We start from the raw sequence: 15,463 nt of genomic DNA on the forward strand, positions 1-15,463 counted from the left end.
AGAGGTGGAAATAGGGGATTCCTCATTAGGTTTATAATACTCGCTTTCTTTTAATGTGCATCAGTGCTTGTGTTTGGTTCTTGCCCCCGTCTCTGTCTGGGCACCACAGGTGTGTCTGGTGCCCATGGAGGCCAGAAACGCATCAGATTCTCTGGAACTGGAGGTGCAGGCAGCTGTGAGCTGTCTTGTGGGGTCCCCTAGAAGAGGTCAAGCTGCTCTTAACTGCTGAGCTGCCTCTCTAGCCCCATGGCCTGTGGCCGATATTTCTCCTCTCTGTACCTTACACACCTGTTTAAAAAAAAAAAAAAACCCTTTGAAGCCATCCCTGCACTCCCTTGCAGTAAAAATCTCTGAACACTTCCTTCTGCTCAAAAAATAAAAACTGAGAGGCATTACCTGCCATCCAGGGCCTTTGTGATCTGGCGTACCCAGTCTGTTCACACTGAGCTCAAATAGTTACCAAGCCCCACTTTCCCCAACGCTCCCTTCTTGCGTCATGTGAACATAGCCTGTGTCTGCTGCATCTCCAAACACTGCCCAGCCAGCGCCTGCTGTACCTGAGGCCCTACGTAGACTGTGTGCAGAGCATCTGCGCCTCGGTTCGCTTCCCTTGTCCAGGCTTGTAACTCTTCCTTAAAAAAACCACTGACCATTGTCTGATTTGAACACGTCCGTATCGTGTGTCTTCCCAGACTAAACTCTGAGGACAAGGTTTGTGGCTGACTTTGAATCCCTTCAGTGTTTTACACAGAGTAATGGTTGTTATATTCTTGTTGGTTTTCTTTGAAGAAATGTTTTGGTAGATAGTCATATTTGCCAATAAGCAAGCATTTAAAGAAGAGTTTGTAAGCCTTGTATTAGTTGTTGAAATGTTTAAGTTTGTATGTTGTGCTTCTATTCACAGTCCCATGCCATCGTTCGTCATACCATTAGATCTACAAACAGGAATTCCAGGGCTGAACGGACAGCTTCAGAAATAAATTGTATGTGTTTGCTATGCGTTTTCCATCTGTGGTCTTGGAGGGTTGATCTGGGCATTCTTATATTTCTTACTGGATTATAAAATCTTAGACTAATCGAGGCTGCGTACTCTAACAGTTCAGAATATATTGAAAATATAGGTTGCTTTTCTAGTTTTATTAGAATTTTGTTGGTTATTGTTTTTAAATAGTTTTTATTTTTAATTACAAAGATAACTGCCCACTGCTAGAAATGTACAAGAATTAAAATATAGAAAATTTGCATTGCATATCATCACATAACCTACAGTCATCCCATTGGTTTATTTATTTATTTTTTTCATCCCATTGTTAATATTTTTCTGACTTCTTGTTTTCCTATAGTATTTTATGTTGCTAAATTGTACTTTTATGTAATAGAACAACTGTTTACTGGCATTGGCTTTATAGCTCCGCACTGTGTAGCAGGTTGAATCATGTTTGTTTCATAATGTAGGAGATAGTGCAGGTAGGCTTTAAATATTTTAGATCAATATGAAAATGACTCTTAATAATTTTTATTTTTTTTATTTAATGAATTAATCGTCATAAACAGACAAAAACTTTGTATCACCGCCTTTGTCATCTCAGTTGCATTTTTTTTTAAAAATTAGAAGCTTTGCAGGGCTGGACAATGGTGGTACACATCTTCAATATCCCAACACTTGGGAGGCTGAGACAGGCATATCTCTGAGTTCAAGGCCAGCCTGGTCTACAGACTTAGACACACGAATATTGTTTGAAGGGATTTAAGTAGTTCATAATAAAATGAGATGCATGTCTAACAATACAAAAACCATAATGAGATCAGATAATTCATTAAGTATTAAACCAATTAAAATTCTTAGAGATGAACATTAAATCTCTGTCTGCATTTCATTTTATTTTTATTTTTAGGGAGATGGCTATATTACCTAGGCCAGCTTCAAACTCATAGTGGCTTCTCCTCAGTCTCCAGAGCCCTGAGACTGTAGGGAGCCCTCCCCTACTGCCTCCCCAGCCCACCCTCAGCTTAAATCCGTTCTCCTGGCTCTTTAAAAGAATGTCTTCCTCATCCATTGCTCAGCAGGACTTGCCATAGATAAGCCAATAATAACTAAAGACTCTCTGTCTTGTTAGTGCTAGTGCCCAGCTTGCTGCCTTCTTTCTAAATTTATTTATTATTGTGTGCCTGCTGAGCCGTCTTCCCAGAGCCTTGTTGCTTCTTAGGAAAAATGTCCATGGTCCCAGATACCAAAGATAACCTTTGATAAAATTGAACTTACCTTGTGTAGCTATATAATAATCTATTAATGTAATCTAATTTGTCTTTCATTTATAGCCTTTGCACTTTATGTTATAGTCTTTCTTTTATTCATTTTTTTATTCATTTGTATGAGTGTTTTGCTTGCATGTATGCAGGTGTACCATGAATGTGCCTGGCGCCTGCAAAGGTCAGAAAAGGGTATTTGATCTGCTGCACCTGGAGTTAGGGGTGGTTGTGAGCCACCATGTGGGTGCTGAGAACCAAAGCTAGGTCCTATGCAAGACTAATAAATGCTCTTAATCACTGAGCCATTTTTTTTTCAGCCCCTTGTGGTATGTTCTTGATTTTGAAGCTGCAAAAAGAATGTTCTGTGGTGTAGTTGCACTTTGCAATCCGCTGTTTAGATGCTTACACTTTGACATGAAGTTAGAGGCTCAGAGCAAGGCCTCAGCATCAGTTGGGTTGGTTGCTTCCGCCCTCTTGTGTCAGTGCTGTTTGTTAAAACTTGTAGTGTTGTTTCTCTGTGCAAACTCTCCACGGCTGTCATAGGACTTGTGTTCTGGCCATTCTGTTACGTCACTGTAAGGCGCCTGCTCATGCTCAGCAGCACGCTTGTGAGTGTTACAGCTGCTCCCGCCTGCTAGGACTCTCTCTCCTCCTGCTTCTCATTATTCGCTGCCCTGGTGCACACATTGCTCGTCTTTTAATTATATCTGATTATTATATAAATAAATTTTAGAACCTTGTTATCTAGGATTTTTTTAAAGATTTACTTATTTATTATTATTATGTATACAGAGCTCTGCCTGCATGTACATCTGCAGGCCAGAGGAGGGTATCAGATCACATTATAGATGATTGTGAGCCACCATGTGGTTGCTGGGAATTGAACTCAGGACCTCTGGAAAAGCAGACAGTGCTCTTAACCCCTGAGCCATCTCTCCAGCCCTTCATTATCTACTTTTTAATTATATTTGTACTGATATGTGACTAAATTTATATATTAACAGAGTTGACGTTGTTAACTAAAGAGCCTCTTATTTATTTTTGAGACGGTCATGACTTAGTTCTTATGAATACTGATATTTCATGGAGTACGCCTTAGATAAAATCAGAAGTCATTTTACTGATTTTTTTTCCTGTCTTCACATTTAGATACCTCCCCTTCATAGACACCAGAGTGTTTTGTGGCTCTGTTCTTGTTTGTGTAATAGGTTTTATTTCTCTTCTGGTTTCTGCTTCAGTTTTCTTAAGTTGAGCTGGTAACTTATATATAGTAAAACAATCATCTTAAATGTGACACATGGTAAAAATTTAACTGTCTGTGCCCCGATGTAACTGCCTCCAGCTCACTATGGAGAGCATGGCTGTGCTCTCAGACTCTGCCATGCTCTGTCACCGTCTATCCCTGTCCATCATGTACTCCCCTGCTCTCCTTTCTCTCCAGATTAATAGATACTCTGATCCCTGTCACAGGTTCCTTTTTAGCTGCTCTTGACCTTTAGACAAACAGCATGACATGGGGGCCCTTTCCTTTAACTTGACCACATCCATGAGCATCGTCCACACCGTCGTGTGGGAATATGTGGTAGTGGCCTTAGGAATACGTGGTAGTGGGCTGTCCATATATTGTGTGTTACAGCGCACACATTGTTCAGCTGGCTTTGTGTTGGGTTGTTATCATCATTCCTAGTACCTTACTGTGTGTCTTTGCTGGACAGGGATACTTTTTGAGCCTGGCTGTTGATATAGCAAAGTATCTGTAGAAAGACTTGCTTTGGCTTGTGGTGTCTTGAGTTTCAGTCCGTGGTTAGTCGTCTCTCCTGGTTTGGGACCTGCACTGAGGCAGAGCAGTGCAGAGGTCCATCATGGGAAAAAGCTGTTCACCACATGGGATGAGAAACCAGAGAGAGTGAGATGAGCTGGCCCGACAAGGACCCTCCCGTGAGCTAGGCTCCACCTGGCCAGACAGGGACCCTCCCGTGAGCTAGGCTCCACCACTTCGCTGCTGTCTTTTCATTTATGAAGCTATCATAGAATTAACCCATTTTGAGGTCACAGCCCTCGTGAGCCAGTCACTTCCCAAAAGCTCATCAGCCAGCAACCATGGACATTTCACATCAAAACCTTATCATATCTGTGCCAAACTGGCCAGGGATAAAGAAATAGCTCAACAAAGTCATATTTATTATCAATTCCTTGCAGTGACATAAAGCATACCATAGAAACCATGTGGCATCTTATCTAACTAAGAAATAGAAGGAGTAGAATTCAGGTGAAGTTGATGTTAGTATTCTAGCCCAATCTGCCTAGCAACCTATGACGTCATTACCTACCTGCTGCTAGGCATGCCTCTGCCCAGGGGTATATAAAAGGACAAACCCACCTACCTCTTCCTCTTCCTCTCTTAGCTCTTTATTCTCTCTTTCTCTGTCCCTCTCTCTCTGTCTCTGTCTGTCTCTGTCTCTCTCTCTCTCTCATATCTCTCTTTGGGGTACCCTCTTCTTCCCCCCATGCTCATACAATAAACTTTTCCACATCATATCTGTTGTGCCACATATTTCATATCTTATTTTTCATATTTCAGTTAAAATGATGAAAGTAAAGAAAGGTCTGCTGAGAAAGTAGACTGCAGCCTGTAGCTGGGCACTGTGTTTAGGAGTGCCTTCATCTGAAGCTCGGAGTCTGCAGCCTGTAGCTGGGCACTGTGTTTAGGAGTGCCTTCATCTGAAGCTCGGAGTCTGCAGCCTGTAGCTGGGCGCTGTGTTTAGGAGTGCCTTCATCTGAAGCTCGGAGTCTGCAGCCTGTAGCTGGGCGCTGTGTTTAGGAGTGCCTTCATCTGAAGCTCGGTGTCTGGGTTGGATTTGAGTCAGTGACTTAGATCTTCCAGACATAACACGATGATTCACTGTAATGAACATGATGTTACACAGGCAGGTTCCTGACAGTCTGATCTAAAGAGCAGTTTCCCAGTGAGAAAGCTGTATAGCTCAGAGAGGGTGCTCATTACATGAAACGCAACACGTGCGGAGTAGCCTTGGGGGAAATTACATTCCTTCCTGCCTTTGCCTTTGGGCTTGTATTTGTCCTCGCAGTCTGGTGGATGCCAGGAAGGATTCCATTCCCCTCCCCACTTCCCTTCCTCTTTCCCTCGCCCCCTTCCCTCCCCACTCCCCTCCCCTTTCCCTCACCCCTCCCTGCCTCCCTGGCCAAGATATAGGCATGTTAGTATTGTGGCACATAATCCCAGAATTCACAGGCTTGAGACAGAAGGATGACAAGTGTTAGGGCCAGCCAGGACAACATGGTGAAACTCTGGCCTTTTGTTTGTTTATTTGTTTGTTTTTGTTTTTTTATAAAGACAAAATTAAGTTTAGACAAGTTAGATGAGTACGCTTTACAGGCTTCTTACCCTTACACAGACTGAAGTGTTTTGTTTCTTTGGCCTGCGTGACAGTGAAGCTTGTTAAACGGCCTCACTGGTCGAGCCCCAAGCATGGAGAAATGCCGCCCCAGCTCCAGCTGCCGCACTTGTCTCAGGCCCATAGTTGAGGCGCGTTTAGGGTACCCAGTGTTAGCCAATTGGACTCAGGTTCTCTTACCCCACTGGGCTTCATTAAGGTTCTTAGGTCTATGGATCCGTGTTTTCATCAAGGTTGCCTGCTGCTTCTTTGTGTGTGAGACCCTTCTTTGGTATGAACACACTCATTTCGTAGACCACTGAGGCGTTGCCTTCACAGCTGCCATGGGAGGAGCCTGGTTCCCATATCCATTCTGCTGTTAAGCCATTCAGTGAGTTTTATTTCAGGTTCAGTATTTTCCATATATAAACTTCAGTCATAATGCAGATGACACGTGTACATATACACACGTACTTGGAAATTAATTTCTGTTTCTATGCTGAGATTGTCTGCTCACGCAGTGTCTGTGTCTTACGCCCTCTTACGATACATCGTTAAAGTTCCTGTCTGCTGATTGCCTGTATCGGCTTTGTCCGTTTCTTCTTTCCTTCGTCTGTCTTTGGCCTTTTTTTCCACCTTCACCTGTACTATTCTTTGTTGTATCTTGGGCAGCGTAACGCCATATTGATCATCTGAATTTTGTCCTCTTCTTTAGCAGAGTTAATTACCCGCAGCTAGGCTGACCCTTTTGAGGCTCCCGTCCCGTTTCTCTAGTGTTCACAAGGTTCCTGGGGCAGAATCTCAGATGTCTGCCCTCATACTGCAGACTGTGCCGTGCCTACAGTGTCCTCTCCCAGCTGCACACCACCGCGTGCAGCTCCTAGCCTCCTAGGGCAAAAGCATTGATAGACAAAAACAAAAATAAAGTTTTTTTTTTTCAAAAATATTTGTAGGCTATGTTAAATGTTACTAATGAATAGTGCCTTTTATTTTTAGATTGTTGTGTTAAGTAGATAACGTATTTTATGAAATGTCTTCCTCTCTTATACTGAAATTTGTAAGCCAGACATGATTGTGCACACTTGTCATCCCACACAGCACTAAAGGGTTTAAGGCAGGAGGAGGATCTGGAGTTGGAAACCAGCCTAAGATGCACATAGTGAATTCCAAGCCAGCCTGGGTTATGTAGCAGGCCCTATCTCTAAAAAAAAAAAAAAAAAAGGAAGGAAGGAAAGAAAGAAAGAAAGAAAAAGAAAGAAGGAAAGAAAGGAGTACGTGAGGGAGGGAAATTTATGATTTACTATTTTTGCTCCATATAATGAATTGTTATTATTTTGCATTACTTTTTACAAATCTTGTTTTTAGAAACAAATACAACTAGGTCTGATTGAAGCCTTTTAACAACTGGCTTAAGATTGCATTTAGAAATCATATTTCTTTGTGGGTGTAAATAGTTGAAAAAAAACTTTTTTGGCCTTTTAGTCACATGAGTTTTTTTTAATTATAATAATTATAAATAAGTAATGAAGTAACTCTAGACTATTTCATCTAAAAGATACTGCTCTTTGAGTACTTGGAATAATTCTGAAAGTATCCTGATAAGATCAAGTAAAATGCACCGCAGAACAGGACCTTAGAGAAGCAGCTGCATGTCGTTGTTGGCAGATGACCTGTGCGTAGTGTCGCTGGGTGTTCTCTCTCTGCCGCAGAGCTGTCACCCAGCCTCAAGACAGCATTGTGCAACATGGGAAGAAACCTTGAAGCTTGCTTTTTTTTTTTTCTAATAAATTTTAAACATTTTCTTTTCCATAAAAGTACATTAAATTTTTCCTGATTTCAGCCAAGAATTAAGCATAGAAGCTAGGAGAAATCTCTGATTGTCACTTTATCTGGGTAAATATAAAGGTATTTTGTGGTAGAAATAAGAGATTCCCCCCCCCTCAACAGGGTTCATTCTCAATTCATTCCTTAAATTAACCACTTAAGATGATGAGTTTATATATAAGCATTTTTATACATGTATTTCTTTGTTCTATGTTTTGCAGTTGACAAATTACAGTTTGAGCCTCCTCTGAGAAAAGAAACAGAAGCCCGGGATGAAATGGTAACTGTGACTTTAAAACATTTTCATGTTAAAATTTGAGAAAACTTAGAGTGATATATATTCTAGGACATAAAGTAACTACTTTTTATGCATAGTAACTTTACTAATCTAGTTTATCCTCTAAAGTGTGAGAAATGCATAAGTAGGTATCTTGGTGGACTACATGGCAGCGTAGTTTGACCGCCCATATGAGAGCTCTGTCTTCAAAGGGTGTGCATGAATTACTAAACACAGCTTGGACTCACTCGGCTTCTAACTTTGTCTTTACTGATTCTCTTGGGTTTTTAGTAGGCACGTTTTTGCATTGCTTTGCTGTTTAAAGTCTTATCTGTGGGGTTGGGCACGTGGCTGTTAGTGGACCACTTGTGGTGCTATCTGCTCGTTACTGTAGCTTCATGTGCTTCGTCTGTTGGTGGTGAGAGGGCCTCTCAGTGTATCCCAGGCTGCCCTGCAATTGCTAGATCCTCCTGCTTCCGTTGCCTGGTGCTGGGGTGACAAGCATGTCTTCATACCAGAAGTGACATCATGTTAAGATTAACTATATAGTACCCTTTGTATAAGGGGTTGAATAAGATATGTTAGGTTTGGCCTAGAAAGTTCCTTAATATCTAGATTTTTTAGTCAATAAAAGTAGCTTCTAGTGGCTTTTAACTGTCATTCTTTCTGCTCGTGTTTGTATGCATCAGCATTTTCCATGCATGTTTAATGGGTTATCTAATTGTCCTGGCTGATGGAGTAGTTATGCAAATAATTAAAATGTTTGTGGGTTATTTTATGTTGTTTGGTCTTGCTTGTCAGATTGAAAGCTATATTTAGTAGCTGTGGGGAAGTGCTTAGGTTTACATCAAATGGTAATGAGTCACTCATCTAAATGTGTCACATGACAGAACAAATTGTGAGCAGTGTAAAAACTGATTGGATGCCATGATAACTGACAGCCACAACACCAGGGTTTTTCTTGATCCAGATAAGATGGCTGATGCATAATTAGTAAATCAAAGGGTTGATATGAACATGCTTAGTGTCTGTGAAAGTAACATTTCAACTGTAACCTGCACAGGGACTCTCATCTGAACCAAACTTTATATCACATTGGAATCCTTTTGTGGACGGTGCAAATACGGGCAGGTAAGTTGTTTCTATTAATAACTTGGTCATGTGAACAACTTTGATGGGGATTTGTCTTACGGTTGACAAAAAGCGCCATGAACTATTTAGTAAGGTTTTTAAAGTGTCTCTTTTGTTTGGGGGGATTTCTGTTTATTTTCTTCTATCTTTTGTTTTTCAATTGTTTTCTTTGCAACAAGATCATGTTATATAGCCCTGGCTTGCCTGGCACTTCCTAGTTAGGCCAGATTGGCCTTGAACTTCCTCTGCTTCCCAAGGAGCTGCAGGCATGTGCCACCGTTCCTAGCATGGTTTCTGTTTTAACCCAAATAGTCCATGTCTAATGATAATGCATTAAAAGATGTCATTGGGAAAAGCACTGCAGTGGTGGTCAGGGAGCCTCATTCTGTTTCTCTGATGTAGCCTCTTCATATTCTAGACCTGTCTGTATTCAACAGTGAATTGAGGGGCTGGCCTCAGTGAGTCATTGAACTGTTTACATGTTTGTGAATTTTAATAAACTAGAGAATGCATTGAAAATGTAGACTTCTGGGTCCCCACATTAGGCCAGTAGAGCAGAGGTTGGCAAACTGTAGCCTGAGGGTCTAGGCTAGGTCGTGCCCATTCTCTGAGAATAATGTGTGGGGAACAGTGGGGTAGAGAGGCGGGAAGGGAGAATCAGGCGGAGAGATGGCTCAACAGCTAAGAGCACTTGCTTTCTTCCCAATGGACCTGGGTTCAGTTCCCAGCACCCACATCAGACAGCTCACAACTGCCTGTAATTCCGCTTTCAGAGAAGCCAGTGCCCTCTCTGGCCTCTGCAATCAGTGCACACATATGGTGGACATACATATACATGTGTACACATACACATAAAATTAGTAAATATAATCTTAAGTTAAAAGTAAATATTTCACTTTGAATGGATGAAAATAAAAGAATATTTTGTTGTATAGAAAGATTGCATGAAATTGTCAGTCAAATTTTATTTAGAACACAACCACTTTAACCACTTTATGTACTGCTACCGTAGCTCTCTTACTGTATCAGCAGAGCGGTGACTGCTGTATGCCATCTGAAGTACGTGCTATTTAGGATCTGGCCCTTACAAAAAGTTTGCCAACCCCTGTTATTGAATACAGTCTTAGCAAATGGAATCTGAGGACCTTGGCAGTATCCCACTTCACTGAAAGACTCTGGAGAAATGTTCATGACCATTAAGCTGTGTCACTGTCCCTCAGGCTTTGATCTGCCAGCCGGTCACCTGGAGCTCTTAAGCTGCAGGTTCTGGTGCAGAGGGTCTTCAAAGATTTCAGTGGTCTCTAGGGGCCTCCTTTGAGAAACAAAGGGTTAATAATACAGGCATGTGCATCCATGGGCTCCAGAATTCTGAATTTCATTGTTGGTTGTTCTGGTTTTGTTTGCTTTATTTTCATTTGGTTGGTGGTGTTTGGTGTTTTGTTTTTTAAGGTAGGGTCTCCTGTACCCCAGGCTGGCCTTGAGGCCCTAGTCTACCCTGGTCTACCCTGCCTCTGCCGTCTTGGTCCTAGGATTACAGGCATGTGCATCATACTCCATTTTTGGTGGGAGGGAGGTTCAATTTTATTTTTTAATTTTTTATAAATACACAACCCTGGTTTTGTGTATTTACTCTTCATTTGGTTTAAATTCTTTAGGGAATATAGCAGTGCATGTATTCTGTATACACTGCTTTGACAAAAAAAAAAAAAAAAGGTAGCTTAGAGTGTGGCATGCACCATGTTACTGTCCCCGGTCCCCTGACTTACCACTTCCAGGCCACCCAGGTTTTGTTGGTTTGCCACCAGGCCGCCCTGCATTGCTCTTTGTTTTACACATATGAGCACATCTCTGGATAAAGTAAAAGTTCATTTCATCTCAAGCATCAACACCTCTGGTTTAAAAAGTCTTTATGAAAGCCAGACATGGTGGCGCACATCTTTAATCCCAGCAGTTGGGAGGCAGAGGCAGGCGGATCGCCGTGAGTTCAAGGCCAGCCTGGTCTACAGAGTTAGTCCAGGACAGCCAAGGCTACACAGAAGAACCCTGTCTTTTTTAAAAAAAAAAAAAATCTGTATGTTCCCTCATTTCCAGCAAAGTGGCTTGCACCATCACCTTTCAGACACACACTTGCCTTTCCAAAGTCCTGTTCCAAGCAGGTCTCCACAGGCTCCAGGAAACCGGAGGGCTTGTTTGTTTCTTTTGTTGCTGGGAAACAAAGCCAGAGCCATGTCCATCCTAACCATGTGCTCTGCCCCCGAGCTGCACCCACAGCCTGAATTTATCTTTCTCTCCTAAGCTTAATCCAACTTGAATTACACATTAAGTGCAACAAAATGTAACTGCAGAAGACTTTGTGCCACTGCACAGTCTTTCATAGCTGTGCGGACTGTGAGGTCTTAGGTCTCCATGATGATCTGTTTGTTTCTCAGAGCCTCTGTGTGTAAACATTTCAGTGCATGTGTGATAGTGTCGTCTATGTTAAAGCCTTGTGTGACCGTCTAAGTCAAGTTTCTCTCTTTGGTTAGATCCACCTCCAAGCGTGCAGTACCACCTCCCCTGCCTCCTAAGGTGAGCTGCTGAAGGGTTGTGAACAATAAATCCTTCTTTCCATAATTAAATTTTGAAAATAACTTCACTGGCTTTGTTCACATTTTTAAGTTGATTATTTTTTTTAGACGGTAGAGATAGAAAGTACATAGCAAAGATTTTATGTGAAACAATGTACTTCAATAGATGCCAGAAAGAAAGAAGTTTTTGCTCTTTGGAAAGTATTCGACTACATAGGGGAGATATAAAGTTCATTTATCATGGGGGGATATAAAGTTATTTATTAGCCTAATTTGACATTTCAGTCGAATCATTTTTCATTAAGTCTTTGTCAGTTTCTGCTCGTTAAATACTTGGCATCTGCTTACATAATTTTATTGGTTATAAAAGTTTTATGATTTGGGGTTGGGACTCATTTTAAAATCCACATGTAAGTTCATAGTTGTGTGGGGCAGTGACTCACTGCAATACTTTGCTGAAGATTACTATGGCCCTTCAAAGAGTGCTTTGTTATCCTCTTGTCATTAGCCACGGATAAACAGTTACCCTGAGGACAGCCTCCCAGATGAAGAAAAATCATCAACCATCAAACGTTGCCCTGATCCAGAGACTAGAGCACCTCAGGTTCTCAGAAGACAGAGTAGCCCAAGCTGTGTTCCTGTACCAGAGGCATCTGCTATAGGTACGACCAGCATGCCAGCGGCCCGGGGGAGTGCACAGCTAGATTCCGCGGTCTGAATGAGTCAGGCAGATGGGATGGAAAGCCATTCTCTTCCTGGGTTTAAGAATATCTCTTTTCTTTAGTCAGTCCTTTTGCAGTTCAAACCTTTGTTTCTGTGTTTTAATTATACACAAATGGGATATAAAAGATTCAGACCATTTCAATCTTATTCAATCCCTTAGTAAATATTATAGGATCCAGAGAAAAAACCCTCATTTCCGCCCTCTAGGAGGTTAGAGGCTATGACAGAAGTCATACCTGTTAAACATATACGTTATAAAAGATGGCTGAGCCTGGTGATGCTTGTCTGTTATCCCAGTACTCCAGGGGCAGAGAGCAGCCCAAACGACATAATCAGACAGGTCTCTGTAATTATTTAAAAAAAAAATAGCACGATGGAGAGAGGAAAAGAAAATTAATGTGATGTTTACCAAAACAGTAACTGTTTGAGCGGAGCCCTGGCGTTTCTGAGGGAGGTGAGGGCAGAGAATGGAGGTGGTGAAGGGCTTGCTGAGCTTGCTGCAGGGAGAGCCTGTGCTTAGGGCTTCCTACCAGCACAGAAGCGTCTGGGTCGGGTTTGAAGCAGTCTAGTGTGCTGTAAGAGGACACACCTTAAAGAGAAGATAGGACTGCAAGTGAAGATTGAAATTCTTTTGGGAAAGGCCTTGTGCGCATCACTGTGCAGGCTAGATTTTATCCGCGCTCATAATATGTGTGTCATAACTTAAGAGCACAACCGACAAGGATGCAGGACAACCTAAGCGTCTAGAGGACAAAGCCGAAGACGAGTTAACTCACCCAACAGAGATGTGCTCCCGCACACACACACAAGAGGAAAGGAAATAATGGAGCAGACAAAGTTATTTTTCAGAGAATGGTCTTCTTTGTGTGCTCATGCAACTTTTAATCATGGTTTCCTTAGGAAATGGTGATGGTATTTCAAAATTGATCAGCGAAAATACAGAGGGATCAGCACAAGCTCCGCAGCTACCACGAAAAAAGGACAAGCGGGACTTCCCTGTGAGTACCGCAGGCGTTCGGCACTGGCTGTGTCTGAGGGGGTTTTCATAGAAAGGACGCGAGGATAGGAACTCAAGTAACTAGAGTAGAGCATGGCACCGTGGGCTGTTGCCCAGCTTACCAGGGGCCGGAGCAGAGGCACCGCGAGAGCTCAGAGGTCTGGGGTCAGGTCTGTTCCCTTTATGTGTATAGGGAGATAGTTCAGCAGTTGAGAGCACTGGCTACTCTTCCAGAGGGCCAGGGTTCAATTCCCTTAGCCACGTGATAGCTCTTGCACTTCCGTAACTTCAGTCCCAGGGGGCCTGGCACACTCTTCTGTCCTCCATGGGCACCAGATACACGCATGTTATACATACATGCATACATACATACATACAGGCAAAATACCTATATGCATAAAATAAAAATAATTTCAAAACAAGTATATAATACCTGAACTAATAAAGGGCTCAAGTTTTGTTTTTAAATCTAGGGTTTCTCACAGTATTAAAAACTACTTTTTTTTCCACAGAGACCAACCATCAATGGCCTTCCACCGACCCCAAAAGTGCTGGTGAGGACTATTTTTATGTGTCCATGTGCTGATTTTTTATCTTTAGAAGCAGTAGATTTTCTGTTAAGTACATTGGGCCACTAAAAGAAAAAATACTGTAAATATAAAGTTGGTGGGTAGATACAAATGTACTGTGGTCAGATCACAGTGGATGTAAGAGTAGGTGTCTAAATAATCTTAATACTCTGTAGACTAAGGCAAGAAGATCATGGGTCTGGCCTGGCCCACACAGTGAGTTCCAGGCCACACCTGAGCAATCAGATACCAAAAGAAAAAAAAAGAAACAGGAGAAAAGAAAAAACAAAAAGAGAAACAAAATGGAGAACTCATAGATTCCGGCCGTGGGTTCTCAGCTAAGCATCTAGACACCAGCTTAATTTTAGTGTGATATTACTTCTGGGCCTTCCTGCCTGTGTGGTAACTGTCTTTCTCCCCTGAAGCCGTCCGCACCCTTGAGCTATGCACAGTGAGAAAACAATAGGAAGCTCAGGTTAACCCTTCTCTGTACTGTGAGGTGGTGCTGCCAACCATGTGAACAGGGTTATGATTTGTACTCAGTGATTCAGTCGATGTCTAGAATACAAACTCGGTTTTCTTGTCTGTTGCATGTACTTGAGAGCTACACGGCAGTGATGATGGAGAAAATGAAATATTATCACTTTAATAGTGTTAGTCCTGAAGAAATAACTTAAAGTTCCTGCAGCCTGTTCAATACGTAGATGTTTGGTATATTTGATACTTTGACCCTAAAAAGTGTCAGACCATGACTCTTGGTAGAAAAGGTTTAACTTTGTTAAAAATCTGTATTTCTGTATTTCTCCAAACTTCTTCAAAGAGTTTGACGTTGCATGATTGCTAGAAATATTAAACTTACATAATAAGATAATCCATATTTCTTTCTTTATAAACAAGATGGGAGCATGTTTTTCCAAAGTTTTTGATGGCTGCCCTTTGAAAATTAATTGTGCAACTTCCTGGATACACCCTGATACAAAAGGTACAATTTCTGAATTGTATATAATCCTCCTATAAAGTGTTTACTGTAGGGAAGGTCTTTATAATTAGTGAACTGAAGTTGTTAACTTTAGATTTACCCAAAGATACTGTAGTGCAGAGGACCCTATGACAAGTTAAGCTGGTAGGCTTTGGTTCAAGGGCATTAACTGAACAGGTTATAGGAACTGCTGTAAAGATGCTAAAGAAATAACACAACTGTCGTGTTCCCAGTTTGTAAGGATGAGGCAGTTTGTAACCAGCCATCAGGGTCTACAGCAGTGGGTGTCTATTTCAGTCTCAGTGCTCTGTAGTTGTATAAAACTAGCTTTAAAAACTGCGCACTGAAATATTTAGGAGTGAAAGGGTTTTGTGTTCATAGCTTAGCTGTAGGCTGTGAATAGACATGAGGAGGGTGCAGTTCAAGACCAGTCCGATATACTGAGACGAGGGCTCAAAACAAAATCAGGAAACTTACTTATATTTCACTCCACTTATTTTGGTTCCTGCCGTCTTGGCATTCAGTTCAAAGTTCCCTGTCAGCTTACTCCGTTTGGCCCCGTGAGTCACCTGGACCTATCACTGTGACTCATCGTGGCACTTACATTTTCCCAGGATTTATGGGCAGTGGTGGTGCCTGTGTCCTTCAGTGTGGGGACAGTCCCTTACCTTCCTTCCTCAGAATCGGTATCAGTCTTTTACCCTAGAGTCTCTGGTTCTTTTTAGTGGTAATAGTATTCAGAAACCAACAT

General features: G+C 41.8%; 1 protein-coding gene across 1 annotated transcript in view; it reads left to right on the forward strand.

Annotated features, from left to right (window-relative positions):
• Positions 1-15,463, forward strand: part of MAP4K5 (mitogen-activated protein kinase kinase kinase kinase 5) — an 89,013-nt gene that overhangs the window by 49,965 nt on the left and 23,585 nt on the right. The window contains exons 13-20 of the mRNA XM_084791356.1: positions 905-983; positions 7,691-7,749; positions 8,810-8,877; positions 11,403-11,445; positions 11,953-12,106; positions 13,068-13,165; positions 13,677-13,718; positions 14,631-14,715. Coding sequence (XP_084647482.1) covers positions 905-983; positions 7,691-7,749; positions 8,810-8,877; positions 11,403-11,445; positions 11,953-12,106; positions 13,068-13,165; positions 13,677-13,718; positions 14,631-14,715 — 628 coding nt within the window. The remainder of the gene's footprint in view (positions 1-904; positions 984-7,690; positions 7,750-8,809; positions 8,878-11,402; positions 11,446-11,952; positions 12,107-13,067; positions 13,166-13,676; positions 13,719-14,630; positions 14,716-15,463) is intronic.

Source organism: Acomys minous, assembly GCF_964271855.1.
Source record: "Acomys minous genome assembly, chromosome: 8".
Classification (NCBI taxonomy): Eukaryota; Metazoa; Chordata; class Mammalia; order Rodentia; family Muridae; genus Acomys; species Acomys minous.